This window comes from Accipiter gentilis, chromosome 32 (genome assembly GCF_929443795.1).
Source record: "Accipiter gentilis chromosome 32, bAccGen1.1, whole genome shotgun sequence".
NCBI classification, from domain to species: Eukaryota; Metazoa; Chordata; class Aves; order Accipitriformes; family Accipitridae; genus Astur; species Astur gentilis.
In genome coordinates, this window is record NC_064911.1 from 15439232 (window position 1) to 15461794 (window position 22563).

General features: G+C 40.2%; 1 protein-coding gene across 25 annotated transcripts in view; it reads left to right on the forward strand.

Annotated features, from left to right (window-relative positions):
- Positions 1–22563, forward strand: part of DMD (dystrophin) — a 1191992-nt gene that overhangs the window by 1124116 nt on the left and 45313 nt on the right. For all 25 annotated transcript variants that reach the window (XM_049835325.1, XM_049835324.1, XM_049835302.1 and 22 more), the window contains 5 exons: positions 2552–2626; positions 7648–7849; positions 11180–11265; positions 13852–14009; positions 22364–22530. In XM_049835325.1, the coding sequence (XP_049691282.1) occupies positions 2552–2626; positions 7648–7849; positions 11180–11265; positions 13852–14009; positions 22364–22530 (688 nt within the window). The remainder of the gene's footprint in view (positions 1–2551; positions 2627–7647; positions 7850–11179; positions 11266–13851; positions 14010–22363; positions 22531–22563) is intronic.

The window sequence follows — 22563 nt, forward strand, 5'->3', positions numbered from 1 at the left end:
TATTTCCTAATATTTCTTAAATTGTAAATAATAAGTAGAGAAGCTTTTTTCAGAATACTCAGGGAAAATTTAGGGAAGCCTTCTTTATTTTATGAAATGCTAGCCATAATCTAATTTTTTCCAGAATACAAGTGCAGATTTACAACAAGAGTACAAAATGTAACTGAAGTCACTGTGTGTTTGCGAGAGACTGCTTTATTAATTTCCCTTCAAGACAAATTAAGCCGCTTAGTTTAAATTGCTCACTCTGTTCCACACCACATTAAGGCTTCTGGACCTGTCAGGATGATTGTGAGAGAGGGAGCTGGCAGGAACAATACACAGGGGAACTGCCCATTAAAAAGGTATATGGAACGGTAAAAAGAAAAAGAAATTATACGCAAAGCTGAAACTTTCCCTTCTGCTGTAAAACATGTTTTAGAAACGTTCCACAGCTTTTATTAGGGTATACAAAACTACTGAATTATCAAATCTCAAATTACTCATTCAGAACAGCTTAATTAAAATTAATGTAATCGAGACTATATTCCCTCTGCTACCTGTACTTGTACAGCATTGTAAATGATGTTGGGATAGTTACACCCAAGCTACCACATTGCAAACAGCTTTATAGCACCCCAGCGCATATGCCAGGAAGGAACTGTTTTGTATTATTTGCCCTGGTTTTCATCATATTCTTTCTCTAAGAGTCTGCCGGGCTTAGAGGCGGCTTATGGAGCTAAATGGACCTTTATTCTGAGCCAGTATATTTTTTATTAAAGTTATTTTTGTATTTACATAGTAGTTTACATTTTCCAAACACTTTCCCATCATTAACTCCTTAGGCCCCATGGGTTTCATCAGTTAATTAAATGCATTCAGCAGTGCTGCTGGGTGCTGAAACTGGCTGGCACAAACAGTCCATTTCAGTGCTAGGAAACCCTTAAATTACAAGGTGCCAACCGATCTGTTGGGAACGGTCCCTAGACCACTTAAATGCCCAGGAGCGCCTGTGCCCAGGAATTGGTTGGGTAGGTGACAGGGCCAAAATCGTGCCAGCAGCAGTCTGGTTTTTCAGCAGTGGGGGTGACCGCCCTGAGCACACGAGAGTGCCCCTCGCCACTCGGCGGTTCCTGGTGCAGCCGCCCCGTGGAGGTGCTGGCAGTGCCACTCGGGAAACAGCATCGGTTCATGGACTCGCCCCCAAACCGGCAACTGGGATGGCTTACTGGGGTTCTCTGTGATGAAGGTACCGGATTGAAGTAGCGCACAGTTAGCTTAGGTGTCTGTTGATTACTCATGTAAATAAAAGCTCTTTGCCAGGTTTACACACTCACTTCTGCATCCTTAGTTTGATTCTGAATAACGCGAGCGGTGGTGTATCCGCACTGTAGTCTTGGTATGCCAAACCTAGTTGTAACTTACGAGTTAGCCAATGTACTGCTACTGATGGCAAGAATTCAGCCAGAGTAGTTTCAATCTCACTTTCAGTGAATTTTATCTTCATTCTTGTTGTAAATGGGGTTTGCCCAAGGGCCACCCTCAGCAAAGCCAGGGACAAGGTGAGAATAAGTGCATCTTCCTCAGTCTGGTTTCACAGAAGAGAAAGATGAAAATGTAGTTTCCTGGCCAGATTTGGTCTGAGCCAGCCCCTCCTTTCTTTTCAGTTTTGTCTAATGTTCACTTCTTAGGCTACAGACCAGTTGCTGTGCCTGGCTATGGAGATGACCACAATTCGGTGCTGAATAACGTCCAGGTAGCCGGTACTGAGCCTCCCGTGTGCTGAGAGGCCTCTCTGTTCTGGTGTGGTGTCACTGGTTTGGTGTGTGGCCTGCCTTGTCCCTGCACTGTCCAGGGAGATTTTGCAAGACAACTATTCAGCGGGGACTTGTGCTGATGTCCTCATTTTGTTAACCACGTGAGAAGGAAGGCTTTAGCAAAAATCACACCACGCCGTGTGTTCCTAGCCGGGTGCCGTTCCCTGCTGTTTCAGAGGTGGGAACACACTTGGCTAGGTGAGCTAGCTTCTCGCCAGGAAGGCTCTACATCTCAGGGCATGGCTGGGATCTGCTTAGGTGGAAAGCACAAAAGTTTCATTGGGTTTTTTTCAAAGGTTGTTTTTTTTAGCAGTAGCTGAGAGTTGCCTGTTTTTTCCTGGGCAGAGCTCTTCTCTTGGGGCTGCCTGCACGCAGCCCAGCTGGTGCATTGGGCAGACAAGGAGGAATTTCAGGTTCTTATCTCTCTCACAGTGCCTGCGGTGTGAAAGGCTGCGGTCTTTTCAGACAACACTGCTGCAGCCACTGATGTTGTCCTTTCAAGTGCTCTTGAGTTCAGTGCCTTTGAACGAAAGGAAGTAACACTTTAGGACTTGGTGTTTTTCTTTTGGATGATTGATTGTCAAGTTTTGAGGGCTTTTGGGCAGTGAAGTAGAGTTTCTAACTACTTTTTTTTTTTCCTCTGTTCTTTTCACCAATGAGTATAATCTTCTAGTTCAACTTACCAACGTCTTTGTGAGTCTGGTTATTTCTAAGGTGTAAAGCTGATCTTTTATTTTAATATTTCCTCCCTGCAGCTGACTTGAACAACGTCAGGTTCTCGGCGTACAGGACTGCCATGAAACTCCGCAGGCTGCAGAAAGCCCTCTGCCGTAAGTATGTGCCTCTGGCTCACCCACTGCCCGGAAGACTTTATGATCAACACACCAAGTTTACTTGCAACTTTCAGAAGCAGAAAAACACCCCCACACATATCCCCAGCTCTACCTGCTGCATAGAAACCTCTTAACTGAAAGGTCTTCCGCTGCCACTGGTTTGCACATTCCTCACAAAACCAAACTGCTGGGTGGTCTGCAGATCTGTCCCTTGTAAGACAGAGCAGTGGATCAGAAACAAAATTAACATCCCCTACATATTTCTTATCTTTATACTCGTTAGCCAGTATTTTCAATGTGTTCGTATACTGGAGCCATGTCCCGTGTCAGCCACAGCCTTACGGCTCAAGACCAAAGGAACAGGATTGTAGTGTACTGGGAACAGTGAGAGTTTGGGTGAAATAATTGCTCCAGAGCTGGAGTTGGTAATGGTTTGTTAAGTTGTGTCTTGAACCCTGAGGGGCTGTTGCCTTTCAACGAGATCATCACAATAAACATTTAGCTTCATTTTTCCCCAGCTTTTGGTTATGTTCAGAAGTCTCTCATCAGCCATACATCAGTGATGTGCATGTTCTAACATTTTAATTCTCTCAGTTGGTGTATGGTATTCTACCTGTCACTGGAGTTATGTTTCCTCTTCAGCTTATTGTAACCTGATAGCTAAATAATTTGCTCATAGTTTTCTTGGTAGGCCGATCAGTTGCCAAAACAAGCAGTTTATTAGGTGGTACAATTTGGAGGGTTATTAAAATATTTTAACATTCACTATTTGGCATTTAATTACAGGGTTAAATTTCTGACACAGTTGCAAATGTCTCAACTGTTGATTTATCTCAAGTTTGGATTTGTGCTCACATGTTTCTGGAACTGTGTCAAACCTCAGTATTTTTGAGCATGTTTACTTTTAGGCTTATAAGCATGGGTGAATTCCACTAGTGAACAGACTTAATTTCTGAATTTATAAAAAGAAAAAGGAAAAAGGAAAAAAAAGAAACAATAAGTGAAAAGTCTTGTAACATTATGAAAGATTTCAACATGAATGAAGTGACAAAGAATGAGTTATGATGATCAGAAATAGCAACATGGCACAGCTCTCCTGCCACACTCATTGTGGAAAGGTACTGTAAAGAAACCAGAGCCATATGCAGTGAAAACTATTCATTATCAGTGCAGCACTGAAGTAAGGGACTAAAATTTTTGGAATTACAGGTTTCTGTAGCTGGCAGTGCACAGGAGTGACTTGTAACAGGTTTTTATGGCTGGAAGTGCAAAACTTTGCATCCTGTTTTATCTGTATTACGCCAATTCCTACCACTGAATAATTCTAGACTCGTCTTGGACTTCACAGTGTGGAATGGTAATTATGCACTGAAGTCAGTTTATCTCTCAAGGTTACACTTAGGTAGATTTTCTGAGAATGAATGTTTTCAGAGACATGCAGTGGCACTTACACTGATTACTTTAGCACATTCTTCATACTTGTATCTAAGGAGAAGTATTTAAGGAATTTGGTTAGCAGTCTTTGTTCTTACAAATATTTTTGCTTGGAGAGTGTATTCTATGATTTCAGTGTCGCTTGTGAGCTCAGTTTAATTAGATATTTTTTTATAAGACCCAACTCATTACAAAAATTTTTTTCTGCAGTTTGGCACTGCAGTAGTAGAAATAAAGCAGTGCTGCGTTTCAAGGCTCCTACGCGTAGCCCCAAATCCCTGCATTCCGCTTTCAGTAGGTACTGCTTTCAGCTCTTACTTTTTATTTCAGTTTTAAAATGGCAGGAGTTTAAAAATATACATATATATATATATGTATATTATTCTTTTCTGCAAACTTCATAAAAAGCAGAGCAGTTTTGTCTGCTGAGGAGCCCTCTAAGATGTGTACACAATAGAAGGCCTGCAGAAGTGAAGGTACAGCCTGTTTCTCAGTGGCAAAAATAGAAACACTTTTAAAAATGAACTGTACTTAGACTTTCACTCTTTTCGGTTTGTAAATCAGCCCAATGAACATTAAGACACTAGGATATTAAACCTAAAGAAGAATGTGGAAAATGGTAATCCTTAACAAATAAATGCTTGTGTATTGTGTTACTTTAGAGAAATCTAGTGTGTGGCTCTATCATCCTAGCCTTCGAAATTATTGTGGGCATGCCAGGTGTAACTATTGCACCTTTTTTTTAAATAGACGGTTTCCTTTGATATTCACATCAAAGCATGTTGACTTTCTTGTTTTGCTACTTTTAAAAGATCTGATCTTCAAGTGCAAACCACATCTGAACATTGTGATGTCAATAAAATGAGATGTATTCACAAACTTTTCTTGGAGATGCAGCAAAAGAAAATACTCAAGAACTTCTGTTAGGGTGGTTTTTTTCCTTTAATTTTATGCAGGCTAGATTAAATATATATTTTTTAACATATCAGCCAATAGCAGCAGGTTACAGAGGAGATGATCTTGCATTCTAGCAACACTATTAATACTTTTTATCACCAGCCATATGTTGAGTTTTCCCTAAGTTCAGTATGTGACCTCCACAGAAGAACAAAAGAGTGGCAGAGAACTCACAAAAGGTACAAAGCATGAAGTGGTATGGTTTATTTCAGGTAAAGCTTTGCAAATCACAGAATGGCAATGAATATACAACTCTTCAATACATATCTGGCTGTTGGGGCTTGTCTTTTGAAAGTCTGTCATTTATGGGACCTCCATATTTGCTTTCAGGAAAGAAATACACAATTCCTGGCTCTGGGAGAGGACCCTCCACATTTCTTTAATCTTGGTGGGAAAGGTGCAGGAGGATCTTAATGTGGCGAAGGCCAGAGCCACTCTTCTTCCCATAAAAAGAAGTTCCCTAAAGCAGAGCATGGTGGCAAGCACTTTTTGCTTGTTATAAGATGAACATGTGTTATTAACTTCAAGATAGGACAGGAGGTTGATGAAGAACGGGGTGAAAGGCTTTTCAGAAGTTGCTGCTTATTAGTGGGAAAAGCTTTCACAAAGTGGAATGACCCATGTTTAGCAGTAGCTGCATATATAATTAAGCTGCCACTCAGATGCCTGAGGGGTTCATTTAATTACCATTGATTCATAGTCTCAAAGGAACTGAGAGTTCAGCCTCAAGCTCAGAGTTCAAGGTGTTGTGAAGGCAGTGCTCTATTTCCAATTTGACTAATAAATTATTAGGAGAGTCTTTCTGAGACTTTTAGGAATGGGTCTGATAAATATGCTTTTGTGGGATATAACGCTGACCTTAGAATAGCTGTATTTTATATGCTAGTAGCTTAAACATAATATTCCAAAAGATTTTCTTTTAATAAGTATCTATATGCTAATGTGAAAACAGTAAAATTCCAATAAAGCTCTGTATAAAACCACAGATTCAAAGTTAAATTTCTTGGTATAATAATAGGGATAACATTCCAAGCCTTCCTTACTCTAGCACTGGGTATGTCAGGCTCACAGTGTGAAATTTTCAGAGGTGCTTAAGGGATTTAGTAGCAGAAGTCCCTATTGATTTCCAATGTAATTTATACTCCTGAAATTCTTTTGGCAATTATGAAGTCCCAACTTACTGTCCATGCAGCATTACCAAGCAGCCCTGCGTGCAGCTGAAGTATTTTTCATCTCCATTAGGACATCAAAGGGTCAGTTTATCCTTGGTAAAATAGGATACTCAAGTGTGAATTTGGCAAATGCGCCCTTAAGCTGGATCAAGTTCTAAAACAATTCCTGTATGGGGTTCTGCATTTAGCCTCTGCACTTTTTTTTTTTTTTTTTTTTTTTTTAAATTACCAAGAGATGTTGCTTACCAGGACTCCATGAAGCACATTTTTATTCCTATGAGAGAAAAACTGCTCTTGCAGTTGGGTCAGTTCATTTCCCAGTTTTGTGAAGAATTTCCTGGATGATTTTGGGCATTTCATTCTAAGCCAGATGCTACTCCCTCGAGTCATGTTGAATCGTGCTGCACTTTGTGACTGCTCGTGGTATGATCAGGACTAACAGCATCTGGTCTTTAATATCCCCATTTCTCACACCCTGGAAATTCACTGCAAGGAATTACAAAGGGTTTTCTTGTGGCAGCAGGAAGATCTGCATTTATAGTCTCATTTTTCTGATTTTTTCTTGTTCCTGTTTTGCTTTGTAAACCAACATCCCATAACTCTGATTTGGTGTCCCCCAAAATGTGATGCTGCTGTTGATGTTAGTATGCAGAGAGTAAGAGCTGAGAAAAGGAAGTTCTGTTTTGCCTTGGACATCTGAATTTCAAAATGCAACTGACTTAAATTGGAATGAAAATCAAGTTTTTAAATGTCCATGACAAAAAAACTCTGTTGTATGTTGACTGATAAGTTTAAATGTGTCTTACTCTGTAATGTCCTAGAGGTATTATAAATGTAAATGCTCTGCAAAATTAAAAATGGATAAATTTCATTAATAAATATTAAAAGAGGTCATATAATGTTCCTGGAAACTCTTTTCCCCATTCTCACAAGAAGAAAAGTAACAGAGAGGTTAATCCCAGTTCAGTTGTGATTTGTTTGTGTATTCCTTGTGGAGTTTGGTTCAGTTAAGATTGCTCGACTTACATAAGAAATGGATGGCACATCTCAGGAAAGCTGATGACATGTACTATGTTTCAAGCACATTTGGTGAATGCAGTAGTCAAATATTAGCCTATCTGTAGGAACATAAAACTTGAAATATGTAATTTTTACTTATATAGTAATTTGTGTAATATTTCCATAGGATCCAATGGCATAATAGGTACTTTACAGCTAAAAATGAACCAAATTTCACTTTATTTATAAACACTGCCCTCCAAGACCACAGCTGAATAAACAGTGCACCTGTAGGAGTCTTGAAACCAGTCTGGCACGTGACTTTCAGAGGACATAAAATGTCCTCTAACCAGGCATGTAAGCCAAGTGAATTGTTCTATTTACTTTTTGGGTATGGGTAATTCAACCACTGTTCCTCTTCAATCTTTATTGTGTGGGGGTTTTTTATTTTAACAGTGGATCTCCTGAGTCTGTCTGCTGCATGTGATGCCTTGGACCAGCACAACCTCAAACAAAATGACCAGCCGATGGATATTCTGCAGATCATTAACTGCTTGACCACCATTTACGATCGACTGGAACAAGAGCACAATAACCTGGTCAACGTTCCTCTCTGTGTGGACATGTGCCTCAACTGGCTGCTGAATGTCTACGACACGTACGTATGGGTGCTCTGAACGTGGGCCACTCAGGAGCTTTCCCAACAGCACAAGGGGAAGAGGGAAAGGGTAATGAGCAGTCCACCTCATTATAAAATGAATGGCTTGAAACTGAAAAAAACAGTAGTTGAAGTGAAAGTTTAATAACCTAATGGTTTAATGGCTGCATTTAGCTGAATCAATACAGGCCTTGATTAGGCTTACAATCCTAGCTTTATTAAGCTAAGCAATGAGAGAGCTGGAAAACAACTTTTTAAACAGATTTCTGTGTTCAGAGTAATTCTGGGACTACATGTCCTCAGTAGGTCATGGCTTTGCATGGCTTTTTAAATTTATTTAGGTAAAGAAATTCAAGAGAATTACCCAGAAGCGACAGTACGAGTACCATCATCTAGACTCTTGCATGTGTCTGTACTTCTGCATGTTAAACCTTTTCATAGCTGTCCATTTTCTATAGCTTTCAATCTATAATTTTTGTTCAGAGATGGAAGAGGTTCATCTCTGATCTAATGTGCTTACAACCCTTGACAGTCAGGAGATTTGAGGAATACTTAATGTAAAATTTAATGTAAAACAGTGTACCTATAAGTATAAATACAACAGAGTAAATTTTCCTTAAGAAAATTTATGAGTATTCCTATTCAGTGGGTTAATGATGTTGCTCATAATGCATAGACAAATTCCAACACACATTTGTAAGCTAATTTTAGAATAAGCCATTATTTTTTTATTTGGTGAATTTAGTGAAAAAAATGTCAGTGGAAGTCTTTATTTGTGTTTTTAATGTTCGTATCAGCCACCTTCCGCCAGACACATATTTCCATTGAAACGGTTCCATTTTGAACCGTATCGAAGTGAAGCGCCATAACATTGTTCTTGCATGCACCCTTTATCACAGCACTGAAGCTTCAATGATCACCTACCAAAAAAAAGTACAGATTTGTACAGAGTTTCTTCCTGCAGGATCGCCTCCAATAAGCCAGTTGCTTATAACATCCTCTGCAGCAGCTGCAATATCCTGTGAAGTGGATTCCAGATTAAATTATATTCTTGTGTAGTGTACTGGTAGTAGAGAATGGGACTATATTCATTTAAGAGCCAGGTTTTATTTCTTTACTCTACTTTGGCTTCCACAGAACTCTGATCCACTTCTGAATTATCATCAACTATAAATAACATATAAACGAAGATAATTGGTTAGCAGAAAAAAAAAGATGAGCTAGAGATGTTAATCCAGAACAGCCATGTTAGAGGCAGAGAGGGAAATAAAGGTCGCTCCCCAGGCTGCTCCTAAGCTGGACAGTCCGGTTTAGATTTCCCATGTCCAGTCGAATTCTCTTTATGTTGCACTGTGCTGAAAGTACAACAGTAGAAATTACAATTTGCTGCCTCCAGGCAATTCCCTTGGTACGCTAGGGAACTGTATATTGCAGGACACAATGTTTTATGTGTGAGGAAAGCTCGTAGCTATTTTGCTGAAATTCAGGTTTGAATTACTCTGGTAAGAGAGGTGACCTTGGGGTTACATGTGTTTAGTTTTCATTGTAAACTTAATAGGTAGAGATCAACCGAAGTGCATAGCAATACTGGAGACATTTAATTAAATATACTGAATCTTTACTTTTCTTATAATTGAAAACTGTCATTTGTAAAGATATTAATCAAATTCACAGTCAATGACTGATCTAATTATGGGCACAGCTCTGCAAATCCAACACGTTTCAGATTTGTTTTAATTGATCAGTCACTCATGCTCATTTGCAGTAGCATGCTAAATTATTGGTTTGACTTGGGAGGAGAGGAGAGTGAACTGAACAACTCACGATTCGTGCAAGTTTCAATTTAATATGCCTTGCAGGGAAATCATCATTCTACAGTCTTCTCCTGTATAATTTGCATGAGCCTGGTATTCATCAGCAGGAGTTTCTCAGGGCACAGATGATAATTAATTTGGAAAAGATTTGGGGGAGAGGAGTAAGAGGAGTGGCGTGTGGAAAGCATAGGTAAACAACAAATTTTTATTCATAATGAAAAATGCAAGATTCTGTACTAAAAGGTTGCAAATTCTAAATTCGGCTTTGCCCAGTGGTTTCCATCTGCACCTTTTATAGGGTTTGCAGGGGAGGTACGTGGGTAAATGAGCACTGCTGGCCTCTACAACGCTTTCATAGGATTAAAAAGACAACACGCATCTGTGCCAAACAGTGGAGCCTGATGCATGACTATGGCACGCCGGTACATGATTTATCTTATTTCCAGTGGTGTTCTTACTGGCAATGCTTCAAAACTGTTGATAAGGCTCTGCTTCAAAAATGTCATTTTTAGGCATTAGCTTCCTATGTTGTATATGTCTTCGTTTGCAATAGATGTTATATATTTGAAATGCTATCAGAAATAAAAGTCTTGGGGGAAGCCAGCAACTGGAAGTAAATTGAGCTAAACCAGATGACTGAGAGAAGATGTGAAGGTTTGTCATTGTGTCGCCTGCAGCGCTGAGGAGGATGTTTTTCTCACAGTCACGGTAAAAAGCAAAAGTAATAGCGTGGGCACATTACAAGGCAGGAGTGACTGTGAGGGGAAGGCTGACCAGAGGCAGCACGGGGACTGAGGTGGAGCATACCAGCCCCTTGGCACTGGGCAGGACAGGTTTGACTGCTGCGAGGAGGAGCTCGGAAACCACGCTGCATTGTTAATGGCATAACTGTACAGCCTGCCTGCCTTCTCGTGATCACTAGGCAAGCTTCATCAGTCACCTGAACATCTTACAAGTGCCTCCCTCGCTGCTTCCTGCTGGCAGAGGCTGCTTTTTTGTGCTTAGCTCCCTGTTGCCTTCTCAAACAAGTCAGGGCAGGGCTGACAGACAGTAAGCAGACTTTGTAAAAACGACTGCTACATCGCACTTCTAATGAAAGTGAAGCTATATTGTCTTTGCCAAAAGAGATGGTTGGCTGTTCTGTCAGGGACCTCATCTTCTCTGAGAATAGCTCAGCAGCAGTTCATAGAGAAGCCTGTTCAAATAAGTGTAAGGTAAAGACTCTTTACTCTCACTTTTGTCATAAAAAAGGAGGTGAGTAATTATTTCCAAATGAGACCATTTCTGGTTGAATTGATACAACAGCACAATCCAATTCAGCTATGCCTGTGAAGCCACAACCGTATTTTATATTTCATTTCTAGCTTACCTAATAACCACCCAGTGTGTGCTGTGCAACATGGTTCTGTGTGGGACTTCATTTATGACAACTACAGTACTGCAATGAACTTCATTATAGTAAACGAATTATGACATGAATGGATCATATTATCAGCCAATGTTTCTTTCTCATTAGGGGTCGCACAGGAAGGATTCGTGTCTTATCTTTCAAAACTGGTGTTGTATCCCTTTGTAAAGCACACCTGGAAGATAAATATAGATGTAAGTCAATGTAATTATTTTGGTTTTAGTTTATGTTTATATTCTGTTTTTATTCCTCCAATTTCTTGCATAAACATTTAGATAGTATACAGAGACATTCTTTTAGATAGTCCTGATGCAAAATGTGTTAATTCGCTCCACCTTGTACTTTTACGTTATTTGTTCAGTACGGTTTTAGGTAGTTGAGCACAGCAGTCCCCAAACTTTTTTGATTGCACCCCTACCAGTAAAAAGTTTTTGAGCATGCACCCCCAATAGGTGTATATTTATTTATAAATTATAGATATGTACCACTGTACTAATAATTATGTACATTATAAAACATACTAAAAATAGAAATTAAAAAAGATACAAGAAAGATGAAGGAAACACTATTTTTAAATTTTTAAATTTAATCTGTTAACAGTACAAAAAGTATTTCCTTACTGCACCCTAACGGATTGTCTTGCACGCTCCCCGGGGTACAAAACCCCCTGTTTGGAGACCACTGGTTTAGCACACCTTCATACACAAAAATGCATGTCTACAGGACATCTTGCATTACAACATTTTGAAATATATTAACTTGTTAAGATGTTTTCCATAATGTGGTCAGGGTCATGTTATTTACATTGTGTTTAAATATAGTTGCTACTTTTAAATACATATGCAAATTTTGCACATCTTAGTACACTAAATCCTGAAATACTTGAAAAAATTCCAACTGAAGCTTTAGTTTTATCTGACTAATAAATCAGTTCATTAGTGAGGCTAGATCCCGAAAAGAACTACTGATGAGAGTAGTTCTCAAGACTAACTTTCTGGTTAAATTAACTAGTAGCACTCATTCATGCATTTAAAAAAAACACTAAAAAAACAACCCTTAGGATTTGACACAATACCATAGCAGTTCTTCATCAATTGTTATTATTTTATTCTTCTACTAATGAAAGTTGAAGAACACTGAAGAGAAAACTGTTCCGGCAACAGAGTCAGTGCATGACTATGTATATATAATTGGATCAGATTTTAGGGCAATCACTATGAATGTCACGATCTCTAGATGTTTCACGTGGGTGTTGTGAAAAAGTATTCAGAAAATCTTTTAAGAAAATTACTCAGTATGGATATTTTTCGAAATGATATTTCCTTGAGGATTATCAAAGTTATAAAGGAAAACATTTATTCATATTTTATAGTCTCCTGTAGTGTGTGTGCCCGGTAATGCGTAACCCCCCCTTTTTAAGGTTGTAGAACACTCAATGTTTTAATGATGGGGAAATTGAAAGCTGAATCGTTTGTGGGAGGGGAAGGAATTGTCTCTGCCAGGCCGCGGTCTGGCTTTACCATCCATGCTGAAGTTGTAGTGCAATTGCTCTTTGTATTGCTGCAGGTATGCTATGAGTTGCACCCCTTAAATTTTTTTCTCTCATTTGTGCAGCAGAGCAGAGTTGGTTGTGCTAGAGCACAAGTCTTCAGGCTTGCAGAGGTTAATGAAGGTTTTATCCAAAAATTATTTATTACAAAACTAGACTCGGCAAGAGTGAAATTCATGTAATTAAAAAAAAATCCTTTCTCTATCCATTCCTTTATTCCTTCGGAAGAAAACAGGTGTCAAAGCAGTGCTAGGAATGTTATCTTGAGCAGTGCTGAAGCACCTCTGTAATTGTATCCCTGGTGTCGGGTGAAATATTAAGGTGGCTCCAAAAAAAGGGTGTTATTTTATTCTAGCTGTCTCTCGGTCTCTTTTTTTTTAACTCTTTGAAAATAAAGGAGAATTTATTCAAGTCATGTACTGTCAACAGGGATATTACCAAATAAATATTTCAGTTAATGCTAACCTGATTTTTCTTCTTACTATGAACTCTAAAACCTTCTCAATGTATACGTAGTATAACTAATTCCCACCAAATTAAATTGAGCTTACGAAGGGATAATAATTCTGTCCTGTAAAGATTCTTTTCTAGAGTGATGCAGTAACAGAACATGGCTTCAAGTGACATTTCTCTTCAGAAGTGAAAACTTAGGATGATATTAACATTCTCTGTGGATTGCAGGTTCTGTCGTGCAGTAATGTTTTTCTTTCATTTTAGAAATACTCTTGGGTTAAAAGATTATGATATATCGAAGTTAGGGAGCTCTTGTTTTTCAGATCAACTCATCTGAAAGAGAAATGGATTTTCCAAGTTGTACATTGATTGCTAAGACTTGAAAATGTGCTGTATGTTGTATGAGATTATTTTACTGTGAAACAATATTTTTGAAACATTTATGTTGTTGTGGCTCTAAGATCCTGCTGTTTAGTTAGCTGTGTTGCAGAATCAGCGCAGCTATTGTCAGTAATGCCACAGGTGCTGTTAGAATGGGCTTTCCTCCCAGGTACAAGCCAATAATGCTATTAAAAATTTTCACTCGACTGCATATTTAACAGAGAAAAAACAGTGTTTATGGGAAGAGAAGCACCCAAACTGAAGACACATCTTTGTGTTCATGCCCGCCAAGGCTGTTGACCGCACTTGTGAGCCTTTGAAACTATGCAAACTTCCCCACTATTTGCTGCATCCCTGTAGCGATGCTTTAGCTCTGGTGTCCTTTTCCTTCCTCCAGACCTGTTCAAGCAAGTGGCAAGCTCCACTGGCTTCTGTGACCAGCGCCGGCTGGGGCTCCTGCTGCACGACTCCATCCAGATCCCTCGGCAGCTCGGCGAAGTGGCCTCCTTTGGGGGCAGCAATATCGAGCCGAGCGTCAGAAGCTGCTTCCAGTTTGTAAGTTCGTGTTTGCTTGCTGTTAATTTTCTGATTTGTATTTTGTGTCAAGATAGCCTGTCCGTTCTGTAGAGGATTGAAAATCTGGAAGGAGGATTAGGGTACTGAGGGTTGTTTAATGGTGGTGTTCACTGGTGTATTAAACCATTCCTTTGATGAGATGTATTTGAATTAGCCTGTTTCTCTGGCCATGGTGGAAGAAGCCCAGATTATACTGTTATCCAGACAGCAAATAATTGTCATCAAGGCTTATATTGTAACTGAACCCTGCAAACAGTTTAAGTCTTTGTTATGGCAACTCCTGGTTTTACAGTTTTGTATTGCCAGCAGTAGATCGCCATTTATTGCTTCCATGTAGGTGAACAGAAATGGTTAATCTAAATTTTGGGCATATACATACCAGTGACAGCCAGGTGCCCAGGGGAGCAATAGGAAAGGAGCGACTGCCTGCAGTGCTGTCTAGGGGCGAGGAGTGCTCAATGAGCTCCTTCCACTGCTTGAATGGATAATGCCAGTTTTCTTTAAAGAGTACTGAAAGAATTCCTGTCCTGTCTGTTGAGGAATAAACTGGAGGCTCTTTTTCAAACTTGTAAATTATTTAATCTGGGCAGGAAGGGAGTTAAGGGAATTATTCATCCTTCTCCTAACCACCAGCAGAATGCACAAGATGAAGACAGCTGCTTAATGAAAAGGTAGAGGAGGGGAGGTAATGTATGGTCTGTGATTAACTCTCAATGCATCTTCTACATTACAATGGAAGAAATGCTCTTTTCCCATCCCCTGATGTCCCTGGGGGATTTTTTGTTTGTTTGGGGGCGGGGGAGTTGTTTGCTGTTTTTGCCTGCTGCTCAAGTTTCATTATGTAGTAGTTTCAGTTCTGTAGTAAGCAAAACGCAGAAAGTTTTTTTCAATGAATATTAATGCTTGGAAATGATTATGAAAAGAATCTAATTCTAAAATCACCACAAACTTCAGTTGTGATGGGACGTTTGCTTTCTGTATTTTTAAAACTTCTTTTAATAGATTAATTCTACAGGGTTCACATTTTCCCATTTCCATCATTCATGTCTTGACCTTTTATAATTCTAATCTGTATTTGATGCCATTTGCAAGTTAATGTTTTATAGGGCCATATCCTGGGGATAACCCATGCTGATAAACTATGCGTAGTAATGTTGATAGTGGGGTTAGATCCTGCTGTGTCTTTAGAGCCTCAAGTTCCACGTGGGGCTTTCAAGTGAGACCAGCACAAAATGATGCCACAGCAAATCCATGGTCAAAAGCTTGTTTCTGCAAATGACCTTCCTCAGAAATTAGGATTTGCTGGATCCTATTGTTTTCCCAAGTGAATGGCAACAGCGCTTAGAGCACTGTTGAAAAACTGATAAGGAAAGTGACCTCGAAATCTGACAAAAACATGGGTTTTTTTGGAAAGGGGGCTGCCATTCTGTGTGAATTTATACTGGGGAAAAAAGCAATAAAATTCATTGTGATGGAACACACAAAACCAGTTTCTATAAAGTAGGAGGAAGACCTTGGAATAAATGTTTATTTTAATAAAATGAGTTAGCAAAATTGTCATTACAGATGAAGACATGCCAGTGGGCTGAATGCTGTAGCGCATCCAGCTGCCGGCATTTCTTTAAACAGCCCGAGCACAGCTGGGCACAACCCTTGCCATGTTCATAAATCAGAACATCGGGAAACCTGAGGTTTCCTTCTCTTACCTGCGCTAAGAGGAATTTCATCCTCTCTTTCTCCTTTGGGCAAAGCTTCATTTTAATTTGCAGAGTGGGAGGGTGGTTTCTGACCTCGGTTGCAGCAGAACAGATGACCTTCTAGGAGGACCAGAAAGGGGGAGGGAGGCTCAACCAAGGAGGGGAAATACAAAAATAGGCAGGATGGAGTCCTAGGGAAGAGGAGCAGAAATCCAAGTGTAGGGAGAGCCCTGACGGAGAGGAGGGAGAAGGAACTAAGGAGTGGAAAAATACAGGCCACCGTTAGGGAACGATGGTAGGAACAGTAGTGGGAATAGTAGCGATGAAGGAAACAGAAGGGTGGGTAGGACGAGGCATGAAAGAAGGGAGCAGCCAGGAATGGAGATGGGGGAAGAAATAAGACCTTTCCAGGAGAAAGGGAGGAGGGGAGCACAGAGACATCCTTTTGGTGTAGGATGGTGGTGCTGGGGGGGCATCGCAGAGGTGCTGGGGTTGTGGGGAGGGGAGCAGCCCGGGAAAGGGAGAGGCTGGAGGAGGTAGACAGCCGAGGAGGATTGCACAGGGCTCCCGGCAGCCTCCTTTTACTGAAGTGAGATAATTCAATTTTTAAAAATATTGTGGGGATTCATAGTTTACATTACTGTGTGGAAACTAAATTAAGTCTTTGTACACCCACGGTGAGGAACGCTTTTTCTTCGGGGTTTTTTTTTGCTTTCCTTTTTTTTTTTTTCTTTCTGGTGATGATAAGCCAGCAATAAATTGCAGTCATGTCAGAGTCTGCAACAAATGTGTGCTTCAGAAATGGCTCTCCCAGCCCCCTTAGGTTAGGTGCCCTGGCAACGGCCTTGTCTGTCTGCACAACAGCAGAAAAAAAGGGGATGTTTACTGTTCCCGGCGATAACAGGGGAAATCTCTCCTGCTTTTCGGTTTGAAGTGTGAGTCCTTGGGAATGATGGTCGGGGAGGGAGGGGAGGCTTCCTAGCCTGGCTGTTGGCAGCAGCCTGCCCGCTGCCCACTCCTGCCGGCACTGCCTGCTCCCCAGGAGCAGGTCCCCTTACCACAGGCTGCTGCTGCCCAGTTACTTTTCATCCCCCCCAGCACCAACTCTTGCTTTCCGTAGTTTTCTTCATGTATGGGGAGGTGCTGATAGTAATTCTTGGGAGAAAAAGGATATTACAGGACTCATCTTTCCTACACGGGGCAAGGGGCTATAACTTCTGCTTTGAGATTTTAAAGAAAGCATATTGTTAAGTGAGAGCAAGGAGCTTGATCTAATGACCATTTGAAGACTGTATAGTTCTGCCTGGGCTCAGACTGCATCAAAGCAATCTAGATCCATGAAAAATCGAGTTAATTCGGTATTACTGCAGTGTGAAAGCACTTTCCTTTTAGTTCTATGATGGGTACATTATTTTAGTAAACAGGATAGGGAATTGATAAGGATACATGCGCTGTGTTTTAATGACAGTGGAAAATTATTAATATGCTTTCCATGTATAATGTAAATAGGACCTAGGAATTCATATCACTGCCTTGGATGAGTTACTATGGCATTGGGACATTTAAGAGATGTGATGCGAAAACAGAGTGCAGCTCGGATGAAAATGTCTCTTGCTGTTTCTCAATAAAATTTTCAATATTTGGTTCTTGGTTATAAACTGCTTTAAGTATGCTTTCTTCTGAGGGTGTACTTGGAGTACTTGATGTGGAAAACTAGTACCAATGAAGCTAAGGAGTAGTAAAATATGTGCAGTTAATTTATATCTGTATTTTAAACCTTCTTGTTTCATTTCACTTTGACAGAGGAAAGTATTTTAATATTCTGTGTTGTATAGTCTTGGTTTCTTAGGTTTGTACTTGACCAATGATAAGGGAAGATCAGCCTGGTTTTTACAACCACTTCCATGTGTCCAAATCCGGTGTATTTACTCAGACAAATAAAAGCCAGAATAGGAGCCCGTTAGTCCTTTTAGGTGGGGTTTGGGTATTCCAAATCCTGGGCCAGGACCCTGATAGTGACATGGGCCATGAATGCTGTGATTTGAGTTGGTTGGGTAGTTGTTTTGCGAGGGGTCGGTTGGGTTTGGTTTTTTTTCCACAGGAAATACCAATACTGTGTACAAATAACTATATATAGTTATATAGAGGTCTGTATGAAAATAACGTACAAATGCAGCGTTACTGTTAAGGCACTCAATCTCTTTTGAGAGATCGAGGCAGCCCTTGTTTCTATTCATAGGATATTTCTTCTGCTTTTGGCTCTGACAGGGGATAGCTGGCCTAAGCAGCTATCCTTCCTCAAGCTGCTGTAAATGTCATAAAACAGCAATTCTGGTTTTATTTCAGCAGGATTTTGTGAACCTGTGCCTGACTTTGGGAGGCACTCTTCAAGAGTCCTACAAGTGATCTGCTTTAAAGAGCTATTTTCAAATGGTTCGGGGGATGGGGAGCAGGAAGATCGTTTTTTTTTCAAGTGTGGATGATATAAAACTGTATACTAATTCACTTCTGGGTTCATGTTTTTTTATTTTACTACTCTTTGCCACAACACTAAACACATTGACTGGAATAGTCAATGCAATCAAGTGTAATGCAAGGGGTCAAAGTAATGATCTTAAGCATTTGCTCCAAGGGTCGAGGCAGATTTAAGCAGTTTGTGCCACCTAAAGTTACCTTCATAATAATCCTCTCTTTCCTGACCTTGAAACAGCACTTGTCTCAGAAACAGTAAATTCTTGACTTTTGTTTTCTTACCAGCCAGCAATGGGGAGAACATGAACGTAATGATGAAGTCACTCAAGAGCGGAAGACAAGGTTGAACAGGGTTTGGTCTGACTCTGGGGAGACAGGGCTGCTGTTCATGGCTTGCTCTGCATTTCTAAACTTTAACAAGTCATCAGAATCCCATTCCTCAGTTTGGTTTGTCCAAAATAATATATACCTCGGCTAACGGAAATGTTTTCATCCCAGATGAAAAACACATTAAATTAACAATGTTAATTTATCTCCAATTAATTCCCTACACTGCACATAAACAGAATATAGCTCATCAAAAATGTTATCAGAAATTTGTGCTATATTGTCTGACTGTCCAAAAACATATCACATTGTTCATATAAAATCACAACTGGATTTTGGAGTATATCTCATATTATGGATAGATAAAGTCAATATAGCATAGAATATTTTTTAAACTACTAGCTGGAACAAGGCGGGGGGGCGGGGGGGAAGAAAAATTCAGCTCCTAAGTATTGCGTAAAGATGCTAGCACAACACAACTTCCTATTCCCCCATTGTTTCTGCAAAAGAAATACTGAAAAACAGATGTCTGGAACATAATGGATTTGAATGTCCCCCATAACAAATTGTTACTTGTAAGCTGGAAAGAGCTTTATGAATTTCACTTTATGATTCACTCTGTTATTACCATAAAAATTGGGAGTTGCACAGAAATGTGTTCAAGAAAAGAACCATTAATATTCTTTACAGCTTGATCTTGTTGGTTCAGATACGAACTGTATGAATTCAGACTTTTTCCCTTATGTAAAATCTTCAGCTGCTGCCTTTACCGGATTTAGAGATTATTAAAAAAATTGTAATAGCAGCTCAGGGGACAGTTGAGAACTGTCTGTCCTATACAGTCTGACCCTGACCAGCTTTTCTCCATGTGGCTTTAAATCTTCATGTAATATAATTCGGAACCAGTTCTGATACATTTTAATGCACCTAATCTCTCTGAGCACAGGTTTTGTACAGTCAGCGTCCAGAACTCTGGGTAGGCAGCTATTGGGACTGCCTCAATTGACAGTGACTGCAAAATTAAAATAGATCTTTGGGTGTTACAGAAAGTCTTTCCTTGCCGCCACATTTTCCCTGGAAATTTAAAGCAGCTACAAGTGGAGAACAGCGCTTTGAGCGGCTCATTCTTATTCTGACTGTAGCTTGCACTGCAGCATTTCTGTACACTTCATGTTTTTCTGTTATAAGTGGCATATTAAAGAGATCCTCTTAAATTTTTTTGAGGCTTAGAGGACCTCTGTATAGGAAGTGTAGTCTGCTAGGCAGGGTAATGGTTTGCCAGTGTAGTTCCTGGCTGACGCTGGCTCACCAAGTGATCCACAGAAAGTCTCTCCCCAGCCCCTTTACTGCCCTGGCTGCTAGCTGAAAAATAGACATACAGATGATAATATTTTATAAATATGCCTTTCTCTTAGGAGTGTTCTAGAATTAATATAATTCTATTGAATTCACTGATATCCTGCAGCAGAAGACTGTATCCGCTGTTGCGAGCAGATGCTGTTGCCAGTGGTGGCTGGACTTTATTGTACTTTTGATTTTTTCTCTTTTTCCTTTGGGAGGGGTTCCTAAACTCTATAGCTACATGAAAAAACAGAGGAGTAGGATTTAATACAGAAGTATTTCAGTGGGTGAAAAAAAAGTCATTCCATTTCATGTAAGACCTGTAGTGAATATTAAATTGTGAGGGACTTTATCTGAATAACTGTAGATATGTTGTGGTTTGATGGTTTTACCCCAAACATCTAAAAAAGACGTGTATGACTGTACTAGAAATCCATATACATGGATCTTAAATGCAGTCACAGGAGTCTTTAGATGGTTTCCCAAATTAGCATCTCAAGAAGAAAGCCCTGACCAAAAAATCTCTTTGTTTCTAATTAACCAAAGTGTTGCAGCAGCATTTTAAGTCAATTTTAATGCAACACGTTATTCAGGAGATATTCTGGGTTTTTTCTTCCACATCTTTCTGGTGGCCAGGGATTCTGTCTAGGAGACTTGGCATTTTTCTAAGTCTTCCAGTATTGATCAGTTAATTTGTTTGTCAAGATTATAAACAGTGTTAGCTTAAAAAAACCCCAACAAAACCCACACAACGAATTCGTTTTCCCTATAGCTCTCTCTCCTTTAGATCAGTTGTGATATTTTTTCTCCATATTCGTTGCTAGCATTTTCAGCTGAATAGGGTTTTAGCTAGGTCATACTAAACTCAGGTTTCATGAGAAACTGGAAAAGTAACCGAGAGCAAGCATAAAAAAAATCCCCAGCACTCAATCCCCTATTCATCTCGGTCCATGTACACGATACATTAATGCTTATTATTTATTTAAATGCTTCAAATAAGTTTGGAACCACAAAGGAAGACAGTCTGCCTTGTGAAGTTTGAAATAGAAAAGACTGGCCCGCAGAGGGCTGTGTTTGAAGGCTCAGAGAAAAAGGAAAACAGAGGATTCAAATATATTCAGCCCATAAATATGCTGTTTCTGCTGGATAGCATGGAAGGAAACGTCTCAAGGAATTTGAATTAGCATGTAGTGATGGTTTAGAGAAATGGAGCGGGATGGTATCCCACTTCATCGCTTGGGCTGTTCCCTGTGCAGACCTGTCCTCCTCCCTCCCATCCTCCCTGCCAGAGCCCTTCACTGTTTCCACCTGATCCATCACCTTGCTTTCAGTGCTGAAACCAGCTCCCAGGTTCTCAGATAACCAGTTTTCTGCTGGCTTTGCGCCATTGTGCACGCCGGAGAGACGTTCCCTGCAAACATTGACTCCGTCACTTCACTGTTTTCCTTAAAATCCCTTTTGATGCTCTTTGCCTTTATTCTGCACTGTTGTTTGCAGTGGCTAGCCTGCCAGTACAGTGTGACCTCTATCCGTGGAGATCGTTCACCGTTGTCCACCGTTGCCTTGTTTTTCTCGTCTCTTTGCTCTTTCTCTTTCGATACTGTAGGTGCTGCCAGGTAGGCGTGATATATTATTTTTTGGTGTGTGCACGGTGCCTGCCCCAATGGAATTCAGCTCTGCAACTGCGCTGTCTTGAGCTTAGTGTAGAAGAGATGCCTGAAATAATCACACTGGTTAGGATGCGATGGGAAGGCAGCAGAGGAACGGGGCTGCCGGGAAGTGTTCCTAGGCTCTTCTGCTGTTGGCAAAGAGGCAAAAGTGGGAAGTAATGGAATGTGAGGCTAAATTGATCGTATTCTGTGGGACAGAACTGCATTGTGTTTGCAGGCAATAATGAGAAATTTAGAGATGATATGATGGGAAAAAAGGATTCTGAGGCATTTAAGGAGGCAGAGTTTACATGTTGAACAGCAGGCTTGAGAAGGGATTTGAATGATTTCCTCACATGTGCGTTTTAAAGGTCAGTGTGATAATGAAGGATGTTAAGAAGGAAGAAATTTTGATCAAAAGACATGCAATTTTTAGGGCTTGGATAACAAACTGTTTTTAAAATAGGTGAGAAGCAGTGCTATGCAGGCTCAGATAAGAGAGAAGGGAAACATGAGATCAGGCATCAAAGGTGATCCTGTAAGTGGGTGATTTTCTCTTGTGACAGAGTACATGGTAGTGCTGTCTATTGTAATAAGGAATAAGAGAAAGAGAGATTTGAAATGTTAATAATAGTTTTCAGTTCCTGGCTTGAAGGCAGGATCCTGGAGATTTTTCTGATTTTTTTAATATTTTTTTTTATGAATGGCTGGACTGGGGGAAAAGCTGGAGTATATTCAGGGAAAAGATATGGAGTAGGCAGGAAGCGAATGGCTTGAGCTGTTAATTAGCTGGTAGTAGACACATCACTTGTGCTCAGCCCCTGTCTTTCTTCCCCCTGTGTTACAGGCCAACAACAAACCGGAGATTGAAGCAGCCCTCTTCCTGGACTGGATGAGGCTGGAACCGCAGTCCATGGTGTGGCTGCCTGTCTTGCACAGGGTGGCTGCTGCTGAGACCGCCAAACACCAAGCAAAGTGTAACATCTGCAAGGAGTGCCCGATTATTGGATTCAGGTACAAATTCGCTCCCTTTCTGCCATGTGTACT